Below are 25,126 nucleotides of genomic sequence, written 5' to 3'. Positions count from 1 at the left end.
TTTTTTCACAATTAAGAATACACTAAGGGATTTTTGCTAGATAAATTATGACAGCCCACAGTTAGAGAGATTAATTTTAAGAAAAGTGATCAAAATAATTAATTGGATAAATTATTATTTTAAGGGGCTTAGAGACTAAAAAATAATGAACACCATTAAATATACCATTAACCAGAATTTCTAATATATTAAAGCACTGTGCCTTGTTCAGTTATAACTAAAATAAACACTTTCAGAACTTTGTTTTACCACAAAGTAACAATATTTTAAAATTCTTACTTGTAAGGCCTCCTGTTTATTATAGAATTCATTATTGTCTGGTGGTTTAATGAGGTAGCAATGGTTACAACATTTCTTTAGCTCCATCATAATGTTCAAAAAGCCTGAGGTACTGCCCTTGGAACCTTTGCTGAGGGCTTTGTAATTTCTAGTTAATATCCATCTGCAAAAATCACACAAATGTTGTTTAGCAGAACAGTTACCAGGATGAAATCTAAAACCATGAAAACAATCAAACAACAAAACAAAATTGCACCATTACAAAGTTCACAACTAGATGTAAAATGGACCAGAATTTGTTCACAAGATTAATGAGAACATAACCTGTTATCTGAACTATTAACTATACACGGTAAAGGCTTAAGGAAACATAGTGACTACAGTGTACTAATCCTTTTCCCTTCATGAGGATACCTGGTTTAGCCACACTGCCTCCTTGAAATTACAATTACACATTACATATGTAACTTACAGAAAAATTAAGGTTATTTTACTACTCTGAACTATGTGTATATATATATATACATATATATATATATATATAGCTATATAATATTTTGTCTTCTATCACCTTTTATTTTCTTCCATTTTTACAAGCTTAGTCTTCAAGGGGACTTAAAACTATTATTACTCTAATTTGCCTGAAAATGATAGCAGTGGGGAAAGTGGAGATGGTTAGTGATAAAATAAGACTGGCTATAAGGTGGAAATTAAGCTGAGTGATGGAAATGTATTACCCTCTTTTTGTACGTTTGAAATTTTCTGTAATAAAAATTTAAAATTAATTCAAAGGATGTGTCTTTTAAATATATGACTCATATTGTACCATAAAATATGTCTGAGAATTCAATGCATCTAGCAGTTTTATACAATTAAATGTTTAAATATATATTTAAATTAGTTTTAGGACAGATACTCCTTTTTGATTCTTTGAAGTGTTACTATATGGATCTGACATACATAAATTTTTGTAAGATATCTATTACTATTATTACTATTCCTCAGTGTGTGTGGGGGGGCTAAAATTTTGTTCCATGTTTCTTTTTCTGTCCTCTACACCGCTGTCAATGATCTAATTATCATTAATTACCTAATAATGCCTTAGCATCATGGAAATCCTAATGTAAGAAACCCTCTATAAGGTAAGAGCATTAAAGAGAGAAAAGCAATTAATGATGAATCATGTAGTCTTGTCACCTATGATCTTGAACTTGCCATTAAATCTCTCTTTATTCCAATATACAATTGAATGAACCTAGTCTAAAATTCAAGAATTGCTATTACTCTTTAAGACCCTATTGGGGTGACGGAGGCACCTTGATGAGACAGGGACAGGAGGGTTATTTAGACTTTGTTCAGAACATGAGCTCTTTTTATATCTTACTTGTAATATTGTTTCTGTAAAGCACTCATTTCCATTCTTAGAATCTGCTCAACCTTGGCAGGAAGAGATTTTTCCACATCTTTTTTAACTCTGCGTAACAGAAACGGCTCAAGCTCTTTGTGAAGGCTTGCATAACCATATTCTCTGCCTTTGCCATGTTCTTCTTCAAAATCTTCCCAGGAAGAAAACCTTAAAAATTTAAGAAAATGGAAGAATCACCAAAAGAAGTAAAACTGCATATGAGATTTTCCAGGGTAGTCACATATAAACAAAACATAGAGTTTTAAAGAAAAATTTACTACTACTAGTAACTATCCTTCCTGAGAAATCCACCATATATCTATAAGGAGAAACACAAGAAATCGTTTTATAAGATTTATTTTCTCCTGAAGTAAATATGGAAGCATTTTCAAATATGAAAGCAATTGCCACTAAAGTAGTTCTCAAAAGAATAATTTTAAAGTTCTGAATCTATTGAAACAGAAAATGTATGCAACCTTGGACAAGTTATTTATCCTTATCTAGTCTAGTTTTCTTTATTTGCTATTGTTAAATACTAAGAACGATATTGTTAGTTTTTCAAGCAGGGTATACTCTGATCATGGGCAAAATCAACTGTTGTAATTTATTATACACGGCTCAAGCTTATTTATTTTCAAAATTGAAAAATTAAATTATTACTGAAAATATGAAATATTCCAGCCCATTTCCTTTCACTCCCTACTTCTAAGTAATCTGTGGCCCACTGTTTAAGGGCAATAAAACTTCTTATTAACCTTATTAACTACAACTAATTATTTTCCTGATAAACTTAGCATACAAAACATTAAAATTCTATATCCCAATTTATCTTACTTTTCTGGCATAATGAAATGTAGCAAAGACCAGAGCTCTTTGAGGGAGTTTTGTAGAGGAGTTCCAGTGATAAGGAGACGGTGATTGGACTTAAAGTCTATTAAAGTTTTATATAGGAGAGAATCATCATTCTTTAATCGATGTGCTTCATCTACACCTATAAATGCCCAATTTAGACCTCCAAGGAATGCCTTAAAATGAACAGAAAAACATAGTTAATACTTTGAGAGAAAAATGGTATTCTAACTTAGCCTCCCATTTGACATGAATTTATATTATTAGTAAGAAGCAAATCAAAATAAAAGACAAACTTTAGTCTAGTTTTCAAATAAAAATTATTTCAAGATTTATTAGAATCCTCAAGTCAAGTAATTCATTATGCAAAATGAAGTTCCTTCTGTGACTAATTTTACCATTAGAAAACAGCATTAATATCAAGTCAAATTTTTACACTGGAAAGGAAGAAAAACAATAGTATCATGTAAAATTTTTACAGAAGATTTTTAGTCTATATACCCAGTAGAAGCCTCTATTAATGCCAGTTTGGAGTACATAAGAACACTATCTTACTCCAAGTGTAGATATAATTCACTCTATGATTTTCATGAACAGTGCATATCTAATATATAAATGTGGGTCTCTGATTTAAAACAGATACAGGCCTGACTCTGTTCCTTAATAGTTGTATTGACTAAGCAAGTTCATTAACTTCTTTAAGACTTGACTTTTCTTTCCAATAGAGATAGCAATATATTATAAAATAGTTGGGAATTATTTCAGATACTAATATAAAGAATTTAATAAAATAATAGTTATAAAGCATTTAGCAGTGTTTCACCCACTGATAGTTTCTTAATCCTGTTAGGTATCTTCTCTTCTTAAAGACCTCACAAATCAAACCTACACAAACTATTTTCCTTTAAGTCAGCAAAAAGTTGACAAACTTTTTCTGTAAAAAGTCAGATGGTAAACATTTCAGATTTTGCAGACAAATGTGTGGTGGGAGATCTCTGATATTTTCTGTGGTTTGTTTCTACAGCCCTTTAAAAATGTAAAAATCATTGTTAGTTCATGGGTCATAAAAAAAAAGCCAGAGTTGACCCACAGGCTGTAGTTTGTTGACCCTTATTTGTATTTTTATCCTATCCACAACATATAGTAAATGTAAAATTGATATACACTGAACAGAAAAACGTGTAATACATACCTTATCCTTTAACAGAATTTCATAAGTTGTTAATAGTATATTAAATTTTAACCGTTTGGTCTGGGGATGCATCCATTCATGAGTTCTGATCTATCAAGAAATTTTAAAGGCAATTTTAAGGTAAACATTACTTTGCAAAATTGAGTGTACCCATTTAACACTAATTTTTTTAGGTATATTTATTTGAGTATCTAAAATGAAATCTATTCAAAATACACAAAAAGCTATGTATGTATGTAATAAAACTTTCAGTTATTCTTTATATAGTCCAGCAGGCTATGCTGATCTTACCTATCATAAATAAAATACCACAGCACATCGAAACATTTTATATATAAAATAAAGCACACGTTTTTAAGAACTGAAGAAAGTTCTCCTTCAACAAAACACAAATGATTAACTCATTTAATAACATAACACTTAGGGATGAAATATTTTGGGGTTTGCTTCATAATTAGGAGGGAGGAAAGTACACTGTAGAGGTACAGAGGATGAAAAAAGTTGGCAAAGATTAAAATTTTGAAGTTGCAGATGGACACATGGAGTTTTATTATACTCTGTCTGCTTTCACATATATCTGAAACGTTCCTATGACAGATAGGAAAAAAGATACATATGAAGTAACATTAAACCAAAAGCTGATTTTTATTACAGCCAATTAAACCATGTATTAAGCACCTACTCCAGCAGCAAAGATAGAAATTAAGACTATCGAGATCCTTAAAGACAAGCATGCCTATATTTTTAAATTTATGGAGAAGCAACTTACCATGTTTCTGCTGTTAATGTCGCCTAAATAAACCACAGCATTCATTTGAGAAGCCCATGTCTGAATTTCCCTTTGCCAGGAAGTGAGTGTGGAAAGTGGTACTACTAATAGAAAAGGTCCATATAATTGATGTTCATGAAACAAATAGTTCAGAAATGAGATCGTCTGTATTGTTTTTCCAAGGCCCATTTCATCAGCAAGTATGCAACTATTTCCTCTATAAAGTTAAAAACAAAATAATGCATGCAATAAATATTAAAATTTACAAAGAAATCTTTTTACATAACCCATGTGCAAGTTTATATTATATGAATAGTTAAATAAAATTAATCTGATAGGTATTATATATAACATATAAAACGTTCACTAGTTATAAATAATAAATGTAAAGGCCTTTGTAATAATGTAAGAGAAGTGGATGTAGTTTATCATAATTTTAGGTTAGAAAATGCATGAGAAGTGACAGTATATCTTTAGTTAATTATGTACAAGTGGTAGAGTCCTGATATATTAAGTAAAAAGTAAGCAGAAAGAGAACACACCAGCAAAAAACTACAGCTATGGGAGGTTAAAAAAAATGCACGCTAGGGTCACCTATATTCCTACAAATAGAGGAGGGGACAAAGGAGAAAGAAAAAAAATAAGAGCTAAATGAGCATTAGAAATAACTGGGAGTAAGAAGAATAGTCCAGACTAGTGTGGAATAAGAATGTATATATATTTTGGTTTTCAGTTCAATAAAAACTTATTGAATTACTGCAACAAAAAGGTTAACTCAAACTCCACTAGATTTTCTTCTTAGTATGTAGTAAGTTATTCACATACTGGGAAATTGAAAGACCTAAATATAAATATCAAAGGGTCTTAATCTTCATGTTGGTGAACATTTTCCAAATCTTTTATTTGTAAAAATTCAAACCCTTACAAATAAATGTTTTATTTGTAAAATTCTACTTACTTGCACCAAGAATGAGCAAGCCAATTTAAACCATTCAGTTGATAATCTCTTAGTTCTAATCCTTCATGTCCTCCAATATAGGATGGCTGCTTCTTTAGGGCTACAAATCTTGGCCTTTGTTTTAATACCTTTAATAAAAATAAATGTCACATGAACAATTATTAAATATAAGAAATTATATTAGAAGATGAAAATCTCAGCTTTGATCATAAAATCCGAGATTTCATCTCAAATCATCAGGCTTAGAAATTCCATGACTCAAACTACACCTGAGGATTCAGTTGAAGATGACTGTTTCCTATTACTATAACCAGAATGTAGAGTCAAATATTTCACCTTTTTTTTAACAAAAAATTAAGAGTTAAGTGTCTACCGAAATAGTTGGGTTTCATGTATTTCAAAAGCAAACAGCTATGTTAAATTCATTCAACTATTGCTCCAGCTGTGACCTAGAAATAAACCATAAAATTGGCTTGGCTTCACATTTGATTTCTGATTTCTAAATTACCATTATGAATTTAACTTAATCTTCTAAGAAAACAAACTGTAGTACTACATGGACCCCTAAACTATCATTAATACTAACTTGAAATACAAAGATGTATTACACAAGGTAGTCCTCGATACTTTCTTATGGGCACATCCCTCTCTTCCTTTCTTACCTTCAGAGAAAATATTTACTACCCTTCATACCACGCCTACTTCCCTAAGACATTTTTCCTATTTGGTTTGGTTTCCCTAGTCCACTCCCCACACTGACCACCAATTTATAATCTTTCTAGCAGTTTCACTCACCAAGGCTAAAAAGACAGTGCCACATCTAAGACCAGTTACAGGGACATCATTTCTTATAACCTCTAGCAATCAAGCAGTTCTTTCCCTCAGCCTGTCTGAAATCAGGATCCAACTCTCTATTTAGGCTTCTATTATTTATGATGCATAAATATACTTTCAGTCATTAAAAATGTTAAATAATACTCACTTTGCAATCTTTAAAAGGAGTGGTTTTTGACTGATTCCTGCTAAAATACTCATCTATGCATGCTTGAAACTTTTTGGAAATGAGAGCTCCATCTTCCCAGCTGCACTCTGAGTATGGAAGGCCCTGCCACTTGCAATAATAATCAGGATAACCAGCTGCTGACTTTTGATTGGAATGAGCTGTGACACAAATCAGGTTTAAAAAAAAATTTATTGGTTACATAAACTTACCAAAGTAATAACTCTTAGTAAAAATTACACAAATAAAAATTAGTCATCTGGTTTAATATCCTCTATTATAGTAAGAGAAAGCTACTGTATTTGATGTATAAGCAGTAAATTCAGGAGTTTTTAAGGATGATTTCAAGCATGGAAAGAGAAAAGTTTTTTAGAATCATTTATTACTAACCAATTATTCGTTCCACTATTTGATACTGTTTATGTAGATCATCTGTAAGTTCCTGCTGGCAATTATAATATTCCACATCTTCTGGAGAAGCATTTTTCAACCTGAAAGATTATTAATGCAGGAATAGACTTCAAAATCTCCTCTGAATAACCCACACCCCCCACTACTATCTGTAACACAAACTCTTTTTCCACTTATCATAATGAAGAAATTCAAACAGAAATAAAGCATCATTAATTTTTAACTTTAAAAATTTGTAATTTAGGAGATTCATTCTAACGTTACTGTTATCAGGAAGAGTTTAGAAATGGCTGTTCCTAAGTTTTACCTTGAGATGAAATACTGGTAAGTCTATGTAGAAATAGTTGTTTTAGCTTATCATTTGATTCTTGGCTATGTATTTTTTTAAACAAAAAAACCCTAGTAGTAATTTTTGAACTATAAAAAAATCAAGCATAATATAAAACATATTTACCATCTTTTTGTCTCCTGGTCTTTTTTCTTATAATTATCCAATTTTTTCATTCCTCTAACATTCTGCTGTTTAAGGGTTTCTTCTGTCTCCCAAGTATTGTGGATATGGGACCAGCCTTTCCACTTAATTAAATATTGGATCTCTCCTGGTTCCTTGTTTTTTTCAAATTCTGCATTTGGGTCACCATCTGCTTCAACTGCATAGATGGTTGTAGTAGCACCAGTGGCTGAAAAAGAAAGCATAATACATTCATGTAATTATGTTACATATTTGCTTTCGACTCAAAAATTAAAGAGTATGAATAAAAAAATATATGCTCTCATTTTTAAATAAGTAAAATATCAGGATACAAGAGTTTATGGGCAATTATATTAAACATATATAAAAGAAACTCAGAATTTTGGAGAAGATGATCTAATTTAATACCCTCAGCTTTAAATTAATAAAAAGAATGACACACCTATGATCATATAGCAATTTATAATAAGTGATGATTGGGAGACTGAAAATTGGAAATTAGAATAATTTAAAATCATCTTTAAAAATTGCATGACCAGAATTACTATGCTGAAGAGATATCTGCACCCCCACGTTCAATGCAGCATTATTTACAATAGCTAAGACATGAAACCAATTGAAGTATCCATAAACAGATGAATGGATAAGGAAAATGTGATAGACACACACACATAGAAACACTACTCGGCCATAAAAGGAAGTGCTGCCATTTACAACATAGATGGATATTAAGGGCATTATGCTAAGACAGATAGAAAGACAAATACTGCAAGATCTTACATATTTGATAAAAACAACAACAACAAAAAACACCTTACAGAAAACGAGATCAGATTTGTAGCCAGGGTTTGTGGGGGATACGATGAAGGTGATCAAAAGGTACAAAGTTCCAGTTACAAGATAATAAGTACTATGTTGTAACCATACAACATGATGACTACAGTTAACACTGCTGTATATTATATCTGAAAGTTGCTTAAAGAGTAGATTCTAAAAATCCTCACATCTATGAAATGATGGTTGTTAACTAAAGTTATTATGGTAATCATTTTATAATATATGTAGGTCCTTATCCTATCCACTTTAAATTTACATAATGCTGTGTGCCAATTATCTCTCAATAAAATGGAAAGAAAAAAATGCACATCAAGATAACTAAAAATAATCCACATATATGGATTAAAGGAAAAAACAATTTAAAAACCAAACTGTGAAACTGAAAGTGCCTACATTAACAAAAGTATTAAAAAAAAAATACCTCCTTTTCTCCCAATCCGACAGTCCATAAATCGTTCTATTGTTTCAAATTCTTCTTCCTCAGGTTGAGGAACATCCTCACCACAGACTTCAAGTAGGTCATCAGAATCTGTTTTCATTTCTTCATCTTCCTTATAGCTAACATTGACAGTTGCTTGGCGACGAGAACTTCTTTTATCATTATCATAATCTTCTTCATCATCCTCTTCCTCCTCAGATGAATCAATCTGTCTCTTTTTTTGTCCAAGAATCTTCTTCCCATTCTTTGACTTAGATCTAGGGAAGACCAGGGGGAGGTGTTTTACAGAAACACTGTAATAAAACAAGATTTCAGAATTGAATACCTTCTGCAACCAACAATTTTCAGCATCAACTGAGAATAGGATATACTTACCTATTTTGAGATTTTCTGCTTTTAACTTTGTTTTTTGGCTCATAATCAGATTCTGTTTCATCACAACTGCTTTTATCTCCTTCAGATTCTGAATCTGAACCAGACTGAGACGGAGATCCTGACCCAGACATTTGCCAATCTTCACTGTATATAAAATAAAGTATGTTTATTTTACACTTATATCATAAAATAAATTTTACCGGATAAAATATAAAACTAAACAATATTATATTCCAGATAATATAAAAAATATTGCTTTCACCCATAGTAAAAATATTAAATTGCTTGTAGAATAAGAAAAATGCTGAAAAATATTATTTACAGATTTCTCCTATAAGGATAATTTTGTTATTAGTCATTTAGTTACACCTCAACGAATAGTAAGTAAGTAAATGTTATTGTGATTACCATAAGGATGAACACATTTGTTATTATACTTGCCCTCCCCAAAACAGAGATTCCAATCCCTTTCATCTTAATTTTCTGGAAACTGTGACATTTAAAAATAAACCCTTTGTAACTGAATTTTAAAATAATATACATTCATTAAGCTTAAAATGCAGTATAAAAAATGTAAAAAAAATATCAGTTCATCTAAATATTCAATGATTATCTTACCTTTATTATTATTTTTAGTCTATTTAGTCTAATTCCAATCAACATGTAGAGAAAAAATATTGATGCATATGCTATTATTCTGCTATAATATAAATTTCAAATGACACATTAAATTCTTATTCATACACTATATCCTCTCACAACTACTGCTGCTTCTCCACTGCCCACCATGTCTTGCATCAACCATGACCATGTTAAAGCTTATATAAACAAGCACATATGAATAAAATATGATTTATGACAAAAACGTAATAGAGTAGAAAATTTTATTTTACTTGGTATCTTTTCAGAGTTTGCAAATTAGAAGTAGCAATAGGGAGAACATGAAAAGTCTCCACTTCATATTTTTTATAATATAAATTATAATGACTTTTATATCCAAGCAAGTCGATCCAACATCCCAAAATACTTTTTTTTAAAAATATTTTTTGCCTGCACGATGCCAAGATTAGAAATTACCAACTCAGTAGAAGGGTTAAATAGCTTATGAGACACAGTAATTGAAAATGTACTGAATAAACTGGAAGACAGATCTAAAAAAATTAGCTAGAATGTAGCACAACAATAAAGAGGTAAAAAACACAACCACAGTTGATCTCCAATAGGTTCTTCACAATGGTATAAAGGTCGTATCAAAGTGTGGACAAAGGGTTTGTTTGTGTTTATACAGAGGATCAAAGCCTAATTTGGCTACCCAGAAAATGAACTAAGATACGATATGAAGAAGAACTTCCAACATCAATATCCTCTGGAAGAGTCATTCCAGAAGATGATCATCAAAAAACTTCAACAAAGATCCTGGTGCTGTTGCAGTTGTAGCTGCATTCATCCCACCGGTTCCTGGACTTGCCATTGGAATGAAGAAGGAGATATCTAAGCTGGCCTGTGCATATAGTAAAACAACAAATTTGACTGGATCTATACTGTCGGAACTCAACCAAGAATTAGGAGAAGTGCAAGTTGCAGTGCTTCAAAATCATGCAACTATAGACTATCTACTGTTAAAAGAACATATGGGATGTGAAGTTTCCAGGAATGTGTTGTTTTAATTTGTATGATTTTTCTCAAATTATTCAAATTCAGTTAGACAATATCCATCATATCATTGATAAGTTTTCACAAATGCCTAGGGTACCTAAATGATTTTCTTGGTTTCACCGGATATGGCTGGTAATTGTAGGTCTGCTTTTGTTATGTATCTGTATTCCTATTCTGTTAATGTGTGTATGCAATTTAATTAGTAGTTTGTTAAAACCTATACATGCTTATGCTACTCTACAAGAAGATATGTCAAAAAAATTATCAATCTTCCCATGTTTCCTTCCATCTGCTACTTCTATAGCTTTTCTTCTTCCTTCCTAATTACAACCCTTTAGTAAAATTTGTGCCTCATATCGAAAATTACCGAGTATCGTAATTCTTCCAAGTGGTAAAGATACCTCAAGACAAATGCTGGGCATAGAAGCCACAGGGCGTAAATCTGCAAAGAAGTAAAAAGCTAACCTTTTCAAAGAATATTGCTTCTCTCTCACTTAACAAGTTTACATTTCCCTGTATGGCCCTGGAAGATGACTGGTTAGCCAGAGACGGGTAAGATTCCTCAAGGGAGGAACAACCTAAGACAGGCACAGTCGCAGGGGGGCCATCAGGTGAGATATTGGGGATCAACAGGTGAGGCTTAGAACCTCACCGCCCCTGTTTTGAGAGAAATCTTCTGCATCCATGGATGTTTGTTGCCCTTGTCTAGCTTGGATTAATACTTAGTCCTGATCATCTACATTTGCCCTCTTACAGCACTAAATTATGTTTTCTACCTTTATCTTGCATCTATCTACCACTTCAGCATTTTATTAAAAAAAAAATAATAATAATAATAAGGGAGAAATGTGGGATTCACATATAAATCAAGTATAAAAATCAAATGAATAATCATCTTACTTGATTGTTTATAGTTCATGATGCATGATCAAAACTGAAAGTTTCTGTGATATGACTGCCCTTGCACTGTTCACCATGTAAGAACTTATTCACTATGTAAGAACTTGTTCACCATGTAAGAATTTGTTTGTTATGCTTTAGAAGATTGGAGACTGATGAGAATTAGGCTTCGGGTTGATTAATGATTGTGCATTGAGTCCCCTATACAGAATTTTATTGTTAACAACCATTTGATCAATAAATATGAGAGATGCCCTCTCAAAAAAAAAAACAAAAAAAAACACAACCACAGTAAGATTCATAATAGATAGGACAGATGATCCAATAGATACATACAATACACATGATACAATAAGACAGATATACTATATAACAGTAGTACTAGAGAGGTTTACAGAACGAGAAAGAAAAATTACAGATAACAAGAACTGACTTTTCAGAAATAAAAGATAATTTAATATTAAAAAAGCATAAAACAAAATTCATAAAGTGGGATGAATAACAAATCAAAAGCTAAGACACACCAAAGTGAAAGTGAAGAATATCAAAGACAAATAGAAAAATAAAAGAAAAGACAATGGAATAATGTTTTTGAAAAAATAAAGAGAAAAAAAGACAGACCATCCAAATATCTGAACTGAGAATCTGAAGCACTCTTAAGACTTTCTGGGTCAATATCTTCAGGATAGTGAGTTACTAGATCAGTTCCACAAAGAAAATAAATTTCATGTGCAGATCAATAGTTAAGAATAGCTATTAACATAAATTAACATAATCACCCCAAATCCATCATCTGTTCATCCCTACTCAATGTTTCCCAAGTCATTAAGATTTTCTGATATTATGCCTAGATCTTTAAAAAAAATATAGGAGAAAGGAGTTATGGGAGATAAGATAAAAATCTCTGGTCACAGAAACATAAATGTTAAGGATTAATGATTTAAATTAACCTAATAAATATGCCATGAACCAATTTACAAAAGTCCACTTTTGGCAACAATTTTTCATAAGGAGTGAAATGTAAAATCATGAGGATTTTCCTGATTTGAAAAGCATTAAGTTGAATAAAAAGACATACTCTTTATGCTTTTTCCTTTTGACTTCACTTGAGTCATCAGAATCTTCACTGCTCGAAGAATCCTGTAGAGAAAAACAATGTTAATGTTATTAATGATCAGAATTTAACCATGGTATCAAATTTTTGCTTGCCATACTTAACATTCATTTTGCTAATTAAATATTAACTATAAAGCCTCTATTTTTCATGCTGTTATATTTATACCATTAGCACAGAGTAATTATTAACATTTTTATTGCAGATTTATAACATAGCCAGTGATATTAGGTAAGTATCACAATGTCAGCATTTTTTATAAAACCTTAACATCTACCATCTCTGGAGACTACTGATTTGCCTAATACAGCCTCAAAAAGGAATCACAATTGGTAGGTCAAATTTTGAGTAATACCTTTCTTTGTCATTAGACAATTTTTTTTATTTTGTTATCATTAATCTACAATTACATGCAGAACACTATGTTTACTAGGCCCTCCCCTTCACCAAGTCCCCCACACAATCCCCATTACAGGCACTGTCCATCAGCTTAGTAAGATTCTGTAGAATCACTACTTGTCTCTGCATTGTACAGCCCTCCCCATGACCCCTCCCCCCACATTATACATGCTAATCGTAATGCCCCCTTTCTTTTTCCCTGCCCTTATCCCTCCCTTCCCACCCATCCTCCCCAGTCTCTTTCCCTTTGGTAACTGTTAGTCCATTCTTGGGTTCTGTGATTCTGCTGCTGTTTTGTTCCTTCAGTTTTTCTTTGTTCTTATACTCCACATGAGTGAAATTATTTGGTACTTGTCTTTCTCCGCCTGGCTTATTTCACTGAGCGTAATACTCTCTAGCTCCATCCATGCTGTTGCAAATGGTAGGATTTGTTTTTTTCTTATGGCTGAGTAATATTCCATAGAGTATATGTACCACATCTTCTTTACCCATTCATCTACTGATAGACACTTAGGTTGCTTCCATTTCTTGGCTATTGTAAATAGAGCTGCAATAAACATAGGGTTGCATCTGTCTTTTTCAAACTGGGCTGCTGAAATCTTAGGGTAAATTCCTAGAAGTGAAATTCCTGGGTCAAATGGTATTTCTATTCTGAGCTTTTTGAGGAACCTCCATACTGCTTTCCACAATGGTTGAACTAATTTACATTCCCACCAGCAGCGTAGGAAGGTTCCCCTTTCTCCACAACCTCGCCAACATTTGTTGTTTGTCTTTTCGATGATGGCGACCCTTACTGGTGTGAGGTGATATCTCATTGTGTTTTTAATTTGCATTTCTCTAATAACTAGCGATGTGGAGCATCTTTTCATGTGTCTGTTGGCCATCTGAATTTCTTCTTTGGAGAACTGTCTGTTCAGCTACTCTGCCCATTTTTTAATCAGATTGTTTGCTTTTTGCTTGTTGAGGTACGTGAGCTCTTTATATATTTTGGATATCAACTCTTCATCGAATCTGTCATTTATGAATATATTCTCCCATACTGTAGGGTACCTTTTTGTTCTATTGTTGGAGTCCTTTGCTGTACAGAAGCTTTTCAGCTTGATATAGACAATTTTTTATATGGTTTTGACTGAATGCTTTGTGCAAACATATGTGCATGTGTGCTCACATGTACACATGACCTACATTGTTTACAGCTGCAGTCTATTCTTTTAGAACTATGCTGAAAATTGTCATTAATATTCTATATAAATATGACTTAATAGTACTTAGTATTTCTTCATTTATGTGTGCAAACTTACATGGGTGTTTGCGTATGTGTATTTCCACAGTATTCACATTTTGTTTAATTCGAGTTTTGCTTTGATGAGCACATGCACACATATTTGCAATGCTTCTTTTGGATTAATCCCTGAAAGTGAAGTTATTGGATGAAAGTATATGTACATTTCAAAGTTCCCAATATATATATTTAAATATGGTTATTTCCTATTTATTTTTTTGAAACACTTCTTGTTTATAATAATTTCAGAGACATGTACACCTAGTTAAATGATTGGGCATTATGTTCACTTTTAAAATACTAGCTTTCTTAATGAAAACTCACCTCTTCTGATCCACTATTTGATGAGGCATGTTGCTGCTGTTTGAGCACTGCAGATCTCTGCACAGCCAGAATACTAGGGCTGGACTTCCAGAACTGTAATGGAAATGTGAACCAGTGAAGAATGACGTTTGTGGAAGATTATTTTTGAAAAAAATCAATTTATTGAAAATCAGGTCCAACATTTTCACTTCCTCCAAATAAAAAATAAGACTATTTTCCTTACTCATATGTAATACATACTATTAAAATAAAATGCTGAGCTTTAGTTGTATATAAAAAAAATCTATGGTGTGTTTTCACAAATAATATTAATATGTTCTTCAGTATTTATAGTATTATTTTCAAAAAAAAGTAATAATATGCAACATCAGTGCTACTCAAAGTTTTGTCAACTTTTTTAAATTGGTGTGACATGAAAATGAAAAACTTGAGCCAGAATGCAAATCAACTGTGTCAGTAAGTACAGTTTTAAAAGTTCAGCTGATTTTTTTTTTTTCTGGTAGCAAGATTTTTTCCAAGGAAGTCGTATTGATTTATATTCTGGCTCAAGGATCTTATCCTAACAGGTACTCTAAGTAACACTACTGTATATGCTATTATGAGGTATAGAAAAGTTTTAGTAAATCCTATAGTATTTTTTTCAAATAGAATAGTCCTTAGCCTATTCTACCAATTATCTTCAAGAAAGCAGAGTTCTATTAAATTCTACTATTAACAATAAAATACCTCCTTTGAATAACTTGAAAGTAGAGATCAGACACTGAAAATTAATAAAGACCTTACCAAGTCTTTACTTTTTATCCTTGAGACAGTGAATATTTATCAAATGCAATGTCTGCCTCATGAGGATGAAGAAAAGATTTTGTGTGTTTATTTTGTACTTGCTGTTTTATAGCTATACACTGCTTCTCTTCTAAGCCAATTAGTCCACAGACATTTAACTACAAGTTTGAGAATCACTGCAGGTAAATTTTAACATTAAAAATTAGTATTTTCTGAAAGCTAGATTAAGAATGCTATAAACCAGTCCTATAAATTTTCCCAAAGTAATAGAAGAAATCTACCTTTCACTGAATATTTTATTTATTACCTCAGCTCCATCGACTTTCGGTGGTTTTGCTTGAACCTTGTTTTCTCGGGAGGTGTCTGACTCGGACTCTGACGGACTGCCCGATTCAGATGCAGAGTCAGAGTCACTGGTACCTGACTGGCTGCTGCTTCCATCACTACTGCTTCCAGAACTCGAGCCAGAGCGAGAGACTGAAGGTGACCCAGAATCATCATCTGATTGGCTACAATTAGAAAACAAAAAAGATTTTAAACAAAATTCATTAGAATTTAATTCTTAAAAGTCAGGAGAAAGCCCCAGATCATTAAAGCCTTGTTTATTTCATATTTCAACTTTCTATAGCCAAACAAATAGAAAAAGGAATTAGATTTGGTACAGCTTTAGCTAAAGCATAAGTAATCAGACTACCATCTTCCTCCAAGATAAGGAGCAAAATCTACCAACTACAGAATCCTGGACTAGAAACTTAGGAAGACAAGAAATTTCAGCCACAGTCCACACCCTTAAATGACTGTTTAACTGTAGTAAATATAAAGCAGAAATTGTGTGAAGAAAACAGATTAAATGTGTTGAAAATTCTCAGGTAAAAGGCAGAAATTTATTTGTAGTTTCTACTTGTCTTCAAGTTTCTATGTTCTATCATTCTAGGGAATGTAAATGATTCTAATTAAGCTATGATAAAATACAGTTTATTAAAAAATAAAATCAGTAATCACTTCTCTGAGAAAATCATTCAATCTGTCATAGTTCCCACAATAAATCTGAAACGAATTCTCACAACCCTTCTAACCTCTGTATAGACACATGTGAAATAATTAATAGTTCATTGAGAAACTACCTTTTCTTCCATTACTAATTTTCAGTCAAGGTAGTCTAGAAACTGTCTGGACTCAACAGCTGACTGTATAAATTACTATTATTCCAAAGGCCTATGTTCACATGGTGTATACATCTGAATTGTTGAAAACTAGGATATTAACTTTTTGATACATATGGTAGACCCAGCTGCTAATGTAATTGCATCTGGTTTTATGAGAAACAATAGGTAATATAGTTTATGTATATTGTATACCGCAAAACTCAAGATTCATATCCTCTGAAGTAATTTTCAGAAATACCACAAGATGGAGGTATTACTCTAAGAAATAAACTACGATATTAAAATTAATCCCTTTATAAAATTTCTCCTTTCCTAGAGGAAGGAGTATTTCAAATGGAAACACATAAAAGTTTGCAAGACTTCTGATTCCAAAAGTTAAATATAAATGAAAATGCTTAAAACGGGAACAACCATAAGCTTATTTTTTAAATCCAGTAATCTAGTGGAATAAAATGTTTTCCTGCACAGAAATGATAAAAATCTGCCTTTTAAAGAATATGATATATCAAAATCAGTTTTGCCACAATTTTTAACCTCTGGTCACATGGTTCTGAGGTCCAAAAACAGCATAATGCTTTTCAATTTAAAACAAAAAAAATTATCATATTTTACTTGGGTCCTAAGAGAAATTCCAGCAAAAACATTAGAAAAGGTACTTTTCCAGAAACACAATTTTGTATCTCCTTTAACCCACTAGGTATTTTCTTTCTTTCATTTATTCAATAAGCTTTACTTAGAATGTGTCTGGTACAGGGAAGACTGAGATGAGACAAAGTCCTTACCAATAAAGTAAAATACCCTTAAAGTGGTATTTTATTACCTAAATAAATAAAAAGATCTGGGATGAAGAGACAGTCATGTCCACCAATAAATATCATTTTGTGCTATGTTCAAGATTTTTGATCCAGGTATATGGTGAGCACAAAAATACACCTAAGTCTGGTATAGTCATGAAGTTGAACTAATTTTCTAGGAAAGGCAGAAGTGTATCACTTTAATTGCTTATAAACTTCTTGAGGGTACTGTCAATTTTTCCAGAGTAACTACCATACCATACACAGTTGGGTGCTCAACCAACACTTGAAAAGCAGATGGGTGAATGAATGAATTTGGGAAGGGCATTCATGGGCTTATATTCTTAATTACCTCTTGTTCAGTTCTGAATGAATAGCTAGTTAAAATTCCTTCTAAATAAATCAAAATTCTAAGTGAATGTGGGAATCTTTTTATGGTTACTCCTCCAACAAAATGCTGGGAGTACTGACTCCATTCTAAAGCCAAAATTAAGTTAAGTACCCTTCTACAGCACTTCCAAAACATACTATACATACTACCACCTTGGCTATGAGCACACCATGTAATGATCACTATAGTTTTCTGTTTTCTTTTGATATTTGGTATTCCATCTTTGATGTTCTACCATGTATTTGTTCTTAGAGTGTTGGGATATTTACTTGTTACCCTTTGAGTGCCAAGCACTAAATAAGAGCACAATATATGTCTGCTGGGTGGATATATATATAAACAAATCAGAAATGTATGAATATATATTCTCGTATAAAATCCACAAATATAATTTGGCTATAAGAAATATTTCTGAGCACCAAATTTACTTAGATAGTAACTGATCTTTTCACTTATTTGGATAACAACCAATACCACTGATCTTTTTATATAACACTAAGTATCTGAACACCTAAAATCTGAACACCTAAGAGTTATCCTTGTTATGTTAAATCTCACTAACACAATAGTATTAAAGTGTAAGATATTAAAAACATTGAATTCTTTTCCTCACCTTTCTCAATTTATAAAAGAAAACCTACCACTATGTATATATAGATACTTGGTAAGATTATATTGTTTCTTAGTGTATATTAAGTAGAAATACCATGTTCAAAGGATAAAACAGTTTAAAGTTCCTTTTCAAGTTTTTTTATGCTTAATATCAAATATAAATGAGTAATATAATGAATTACCATGTATCTATCACCCAGCTTCACAATTATCAACTCATGCCAATCTTGTTTCAAATAAGTCAGCTTCCCATAGACAATCTCAGACATTTTAAATTTTCATCCCTAAATACTTAAGTACTCGTGTAAAAAAATAAACCCATTATTTTTAAACACCCACAATACCAGTACCATACCTTAAAAACATCAGTTACTCCTCAGTATTATATGTGAAATTAAGTATTAAATATTACTGAATATCCAGTTCAGTTTACCTCTTCTTTAGTTGCATGATTACTTTTTCTAAACTGAATGAGAATCCAAACAAGGTTTACGCACTGTAAAGAATCATATTTCTTAAGTCTCTCATTATTCTGAAAGTTTCCCCTCCCTTTTTTTTTCACACTGGAATTTATTTTGTGGAATAAATTAGGTGGTTTTCCTGCTTTCCAGATTTTGCTGACTGCACCCCTACAGTATTACTCAACCTATTTTTCTGTCCCTTATTTATCTTATAAACTCCAGGCAAAGATTCAAGTTCAGTTTTTCTTGGCAAGAACGTATTTGAAGAGTTATAGATTTCTGTCAGAAGAAACTTAGTATTTAGTGTCTCTTTTCATGTGAGGTTAAGTTTGATCTGTGGGTTCAGGCATTTTCAGCCTTATCCATAAATTCTATATCTAATTTGTAAGCAGCCACTGAACATATGACTCCATCAGCTCTTTATTCAGAAGCATTAAAGTGGTGATATTTATCATTCTTCATTTACCCATTATATTATTTCTTCACTAGTAGGTGGATTACTTTTATAAAGAAAAACCTTTCCCCTATCACATTTGCTAACCTTGAGGTACAAGTCATATAGGAAAAGCATTTTCATTTCCTTTCTTAATTTGTCAGTTTTCAAAATAAGTTAAATTGCTATCCTTTCAAAACAGACTGATACTTTAAGTCTTATTAACTCAAGGATTTGAAATTATTTGATGAGTTTTCATCCACTGCCAATATCACTGTTGATTCCCAAACTGTCCCATGTTTAGCCAATAGGAAATCCTTTAATTCTTCAGTCTTTCTGACAAGACCTCAAATAGTCTTTGATAGCTTCCTCACTTCCTGGGCTGACAAGATGAGCTAGGCTTATCTTACCTATTTCTTGCAGCCAAATGTAACTCATCAAATAGCCACGTTTCTTTTTAAACTGGAAATCAAATTGGATTCTCATTCAGCTTAGAAGAAACAATCTTGCAACTAAAGAAGAGTAGTATTAAGTGAGCCAGTACTACTGGATCGGTCACTGTTTTCAAGACTTTTAAAAATGAAATTAGCTAGGATATGTGTATTTTTAGAGACAATGTATTAAGAATTTATACTAGTTTTTCCAATGCGAATTCCTAAATTTTTTATGTTGGTTTTATAACATCACTTGGTTATAAATGGCACTAATAAAATTACTCATTTGCTTTATCCTAGGATATATAAAACAGTTTCAAAAAAACCCAAAAAGCATTACTATTAATAATATGATTACTAAATGTTAAGATTTCTTTTCATCTCATTTTGTCCTTCAGGAATACCTCAGCAAATTATTGCTTTAAAGTCAACTGATTATTTATCTTATGGATACCAATTTGGTTTAATTACGGTTATTTGCTTTTTCCCATTTTTAGGGATTGCTTTTTATTCATGATTTAATGTTGCTTTATTACTTCAATCCAACCTGAGAGTTACAAAGGTATAAAGTCCAGCTTCTGCCTTGTCTCCTCCACACTATGCCCTCTCTCCCACTATAGTTAGTTTTAAAGTTTTTATTTTCCTTTTTTTCAATATAAGCAAATTATGAATGTTTATATATTCCCTTTCATAAATAATCATTAACATATCTCACTCATATCTACAATTGGAGAATATACAGTTGCATAAAGGAAAGGGGAATGTATGTAGTGGAATGATCTTCTGGATATAATATGTGTATATGATATCATTTATATATCAAGGATGCAATTTGACCCTCAAAGATAAATATGTTTTGCTTGTAGTCCTTTGATATTACAAATAGTAATACATAAAATGACCTTTTGCATGTAATCTTTTTGAATTTATGGCAGTGTGTATCTTCTGATTTGCTATTTATCAACTATTGTAAACATATCCCCTTTGAAGTTTTAAATTACAATCACTTGGCAACCAAATTTTGATTTCTAACTATTATTCCACACTTAATAAACTAGGAGTCCTTTGAGAAATGGCAGATTCTAGGACAGGGACAGAAAGGATTCAAAATGAACCTAAATAATCTTGCAGTGCCAAAATGTAAAATGCTTTCAAAATAAGGGTGGTGGTGGTGGTGGTGGGGTACCATGTCAAAAAGACAGGGAAAAATAAAAATAAAAAAAAAGACACATGGGAGCCAACCTGAAAGGGCTTTCAATGGCCAAATCTGACTGGAACATCACAACAGACAGTAAAGGATTATCACCTAGTAAGTAAAACAGGAATCCTCAGGTCCATGCTGATGGTAGTTTAGTAGACAGGCAGACAGACAAGACAAGACAGGAGGAGCATCAATACAGCTCTGAATGCCAACTGGTAAATGTGGACAGGGTGGTAGTGTTAGAAAATTACCATTTGTAATCATCACAGAAAATATTGTTTCGGGTAAGAATAATAAAAAGCTGCTAATTCTAGGGTGAGTTTTTAATAAGATCTGCATAGTCTGAAAGTTTCTCATAAATTGCTTATTTGCTATATTGGGCAAATTACAAACTACAGTGGAAAAACCAGACACCACCTTGTCCTCACGATCAAAACTAATTGTACCAATAGGGATAGAAAGACAATATGAGCCGCCACATATACCTTTAAGAAAGACATAATGTCACTTTTTTACAAAGAACTCTGGGCAGGGATAGCGTAGGGGATGCATAACGTGGATCTAATCGTAACTCAACATAGGTCAAACCCAAATTGAGTAATACATTCTATAAAACAACTAGCCTTTAGCCTTCAAAATGTAATGTTATGTAAGACACAGAAAGAGGAACTCTTCTAGATTAAAGGAGATCAAAGAGATGTTAACAGTCAAATGTAATAAGTGATCTTAGAGTGGATCCTGTACTGAAAGATAACTGGGATGACTGACCAAACTAGAATACAGACTAAAGTTAAAGTATTACATCAACATAAATTTTCCTGAATTGAATAACTAAACAAGGCTTACATTAAGGAATACCTTTGTCCTTAGAAAATATAAAGTATTAATATATAAAGCAGCATGATTTTTGCAACCTACTCTCAAATAATTCAGCTAAAATACGTATGTATGACATATATGTCATGTATATAACTATACATATAAAGAGAGAATATGAGGCAAAAAGTTAAAAAGGAAATGAGGCAAAAGTATCTAAAGAAGTTTCTGGTACTATTCTTACAACATTTACACAATTTGAAATTAATTCAAAAATAAAAATAATAAACAAAAAAATTTATTTCCAATACTACAAAGCTTTTACCATTAATATTCAATATGGTGAAATTTTGTTTGCAGGTAGTAAAAGGTTCAAAGATGAGGATATTTAAAAGCTGCATGAGTCAAATGAATATGAAACAGGCAAATAATGGTATGAAAATGGTATGAAAAATAAAAGTAATGCAGTCTGTCAAATAAAATGGCCAAACTAGCAGATAGACATATAAGAACTGAATAAATCTTTTCCTTGACAGATATGAGAAGGTCAAAATATTAAGGAAAGGAAATTAAAGAACAACTGTATATAATAGCTGTCTCAGAAACTGCTAGCTGCCTAACTCAGCATGTCTTCTTTTCCTTAGTAACACAGAAACCCCAATTGTTAGGGTCATCCAGAATAAAACAGTGTATAGCATAATCTCTCTGCAGCAAAGTGTAGCTTTTAGTTTAAGTTCTGACAAATGAGACATAAACAGAAATGTGGGTTACACTTCCCAGAATGCTGTTCTATGGGGGCTGACTCAGCTAGGAAGTACTCCTCTTTTTTTGGTCCTTCAGATTTGCCTTCAAAGTTCACAGCTTACAGGAGGAAAAAGGGAAAAAGCTCAAAAATCTATGTCTGTTCAAGTTCTTTTACTGTAGAGACTAATATTCTTTTCCAGTATTCTCAAGGTTATTATAAGTCAATATTCTTAGTAATGTGAATGACCAGAAAAAAATTAATATTCTATTCAATAAAGACATGAAATCCACTTTCAAGTTGTTTTTTCAAGTTCAATTTTCAGAATTAGTGCAGCTATTGTCAATCATTTACTTCCTCATGAATTCCATAACTAAAAGGTTAACATTCTGTATCTGTGGATCAGCTTAGAGAATTGCTTTTTAACCCCTTAAGAACACTGCAATCAGCACTCCTCTCCAATTTTTTAATTGCCTGTGCACCATCCTATAGCCTGTGATGAAACCAGCACTAAGACTATCTTGAGGGTTTTAATGGCTTACCTTTGTATAACAAAATGACTAAAATCTGACCTTTGCTTACCTCTCCAATTTCATCTGAAAGCCACTCTCCCTGTCATTATTCTGCACCTCGGAATGACTTCCTTCAGGCCTTGAATTTACCATGCTTTCTCACCTTATAGCCTTTGTATAAAGCAGTTCTCTCACCTGGAAAGTTTGTTAATCCCTATCCCACCTTCTTCCCTTAGTACTCCTAACTCTGCTTCATCCTTCTCAAATCAAGCTTTTCCTAGACCTCACCAAACTACAGGAGAAATCTAGCACAATGTCAGGCTTAAGACAACTAGTATGAGTATACAGATACTTTACTTAACAAGTGTAACCCTACTTTCCAGCACTCTGACAAACTCAGAAAATACATGTTTATTAATAAAATGGTTAATACTACTTCCTTTTTGCTTTTTATACATAACCACCATAAGTCTAAGCCTTTCACACAAATTTTCTTATTCTTTCATCCTGGTTTCTCTGCATCTGTTTTTCTTCTTTGGGGTTTTTCCTTCTGCCTACTGTTGAGTGGAAGCCTACTGATAACAGGTAACAGCTTTTGTATGTTAACAGGTAGTAAATACTGTATTCTTAAAATGAAGTAAGCTAGAAAGAAGAAAATGTTTTTCCAATTATCTAATTTAAGATTGTTTTGGGGAAAATATTTTTAAGAAGCCTCTTTTGAAGAATCAGAAAATATGAAAACACTGGGTCTACTTCCCAAATGGTCACAATTGTCTATTTCTAAATAGACTGGTTCCTTTTGGTAATACACATGATCTCCAATTCACTAGTTGCCTCCCCCAAACAAATGTCTTAATACCTCAACAGTTTCATTCATTTATGTTATCTGGTTGGCCCTTATGGCCCTTTCTCTCATTTATACTCCAATAAAGACAATTTAAAATAACTTTTAATAGCTTTCTAAATACATTCATGCTGTTTTCCACTATATCCTCACAACAACAATAACAAAAGAACAGTCCTTGCAGCTATACAAGTTTTTCTAGACCCTTTCAGAGAAGGCAGCCCTTCTAGGGCCCAAGCTTTACGGAGATATAGTTCCATAGCCAAATACTTAGTTCCAATCTCAACACCAAACCCCTGTCCAGAAGGCCTGTATCCCTCAAAGTATCTCCTGTGCTACCAAGTTTACTCAAAGGCTACTGCTACTTATTGTTCTGGCTTTGTGTTCCCTTTTATTCCTGGCACATGAAAGTTTTCTCTAAAGTTCAGCATCTATTTTTCCCCAACTCTATTTTATTTAGCATTTTTATGAGTATGTGGGTAGGAAGTGCTTCAGGATTGAATGTCTATTTTAGTTCAGTCCAGCATATGACAAAGTAACATCTCCTTTCTCTGTACCAAAACTCCTCCCAAACCAGTCACTGAACTAAAGAAAACACTAATACTTATAATGGATACATGAGAATGTATTTTCAAGTGAATAAACAAAGTTTCTGTATAAGAAAAAAAAAGTCTTCAAGTATTTTTTAACTTTTCTATCATGGGAACTGGAAGCTAGTCTGCAATAACATAAAGGAAGAATGAATACAATAATGATCTTGTAAGAAACTGATAGCAATCGGCAGTGGCTTTTTTTTTTTTTTACCACCAGATTACCAAAGAAGAATCTGGCTCTCATACATCTTGGAATAGATCAAAAAAGTCAACAGAGTGAGCATTGAAATAAATGAGGAGGAATGAAAAGAACAGCTCAGAACAGGAGGACTAAAGAAAAAAAAAAAGTTTGTGTATATTCACACATTTTATGTAAATTAGACTACCTGTATCAAAAGCTGATATGTAATTTCTTAATTTTATCAAATAGTGTATCCATTTATTTACTTCTTTTGTCCCTAGTACATAGATTTTCTTTCTAGTGTATCTCAATTCTCTACTTTTTGTCTTTTTTTTTTTTAACTGATAGTAGTATTTAGATGAGTTAGACTCTAGGGAGAAAGGGGAGGGATGCTTTAGGATACACTGATATAAACTAATTTTCCTCAGAAATTATTATTATAGAGGATTGTGTGCCCGACACAGTAATTCATACATGAAGAACTGTATTTACCACTCTAAAA

General features: G+C 32.2%; 1 protein-coding gene across 5 annotated transcripts in view; it reads right to left on the bottom strand.

Annotated features, from left to right (window-relative positions):
* Positions 1 to 25,126, bottom strand: part of CHD1 (chromodomain helicase DNA binding protein 1) — a 74,262-nt gene that overhangs the window by 30,102 nt on the left and 19,034 nt on the right. For 3 of the 5 annotated variants that reach the window (XM_037011922.2, XM_037011923.2, XM_073233519.1), the window contains exons 3-16: positions 15,752 to 15,953; positions 14,662 to 14,754; positions 12,621 to 12,682; positions 8,987 to 9,130; positions 8,594 to 8,904; positions 7,318 to 7,543; positions 6,843 to 6,943; positions 6,435 to 6,613; positions 5,453 to 5,580; positions 4,495 to 4,711; positions 3,726 to 3,815; positions 2,519 to 2,709; positions 1,664 to 1,852; positions 280 to 442 (exon numbers count right to left, since the gene is read on the bottom strand). In XM_037011922.2, the coding sequence (XP_036867817.2) occupies positions 280 to 442; positions 1,664 to 1,852; positions 2,519 to 2,709; positions 3,726 to 3,815; positions 4,495 to 4,711; positions 5,453 to 5,580; positions 6,435 to 6,613; positions 6,843 to 6,943; positions 7,318 to 7,543; positions 8,594 to 8,904; positions 8,987 to 9,130; positions 12,621 to 12,682; positions 14,662 to 14,754; positions 15,752 to 15,953 (2,296 nt within the window). The remainder of the gene's footprint in view (positions 1 to 279; positions 443 to 1,663; positions 1,853 to 2,518; positions 2,710 to 3,725; positions 3,816 to 4,494; positions 4,712 to 5,452; positions 5,581 to 6,434; positions 6,614 to 6,842; positions 6,944 to 7,317; positions 7,544 to 8,593; positions 8,905 to 8,986; positions 9,131 to 12,620; positions 12,683 to 14,661; positions 14,755 to 15,751; positions 15,954 to 25,126) is intronic. The other 2 variants (XM_017665517.3, XM_017665518.3) reach the window with 1 other exon arrangement.

The sequence above is a fragment of the Manis javanica genome, chromosome 1 (genome assembly GCF_040802235.1).
Source record: "Manis javanica isolate MJ-LG chromosome 1, MJ_LKY, whole genome shotgun sequence".
In the NCBI taxonomy this organism is placed as follows: Eukaryota; Metazoa; Chordata; class Mammalia; order Pholidota; family Manidae; genus Manis; species Manis javanica.
This window is presented reverse-complemented; position numbering and strand designations above follow the sequence as displayed.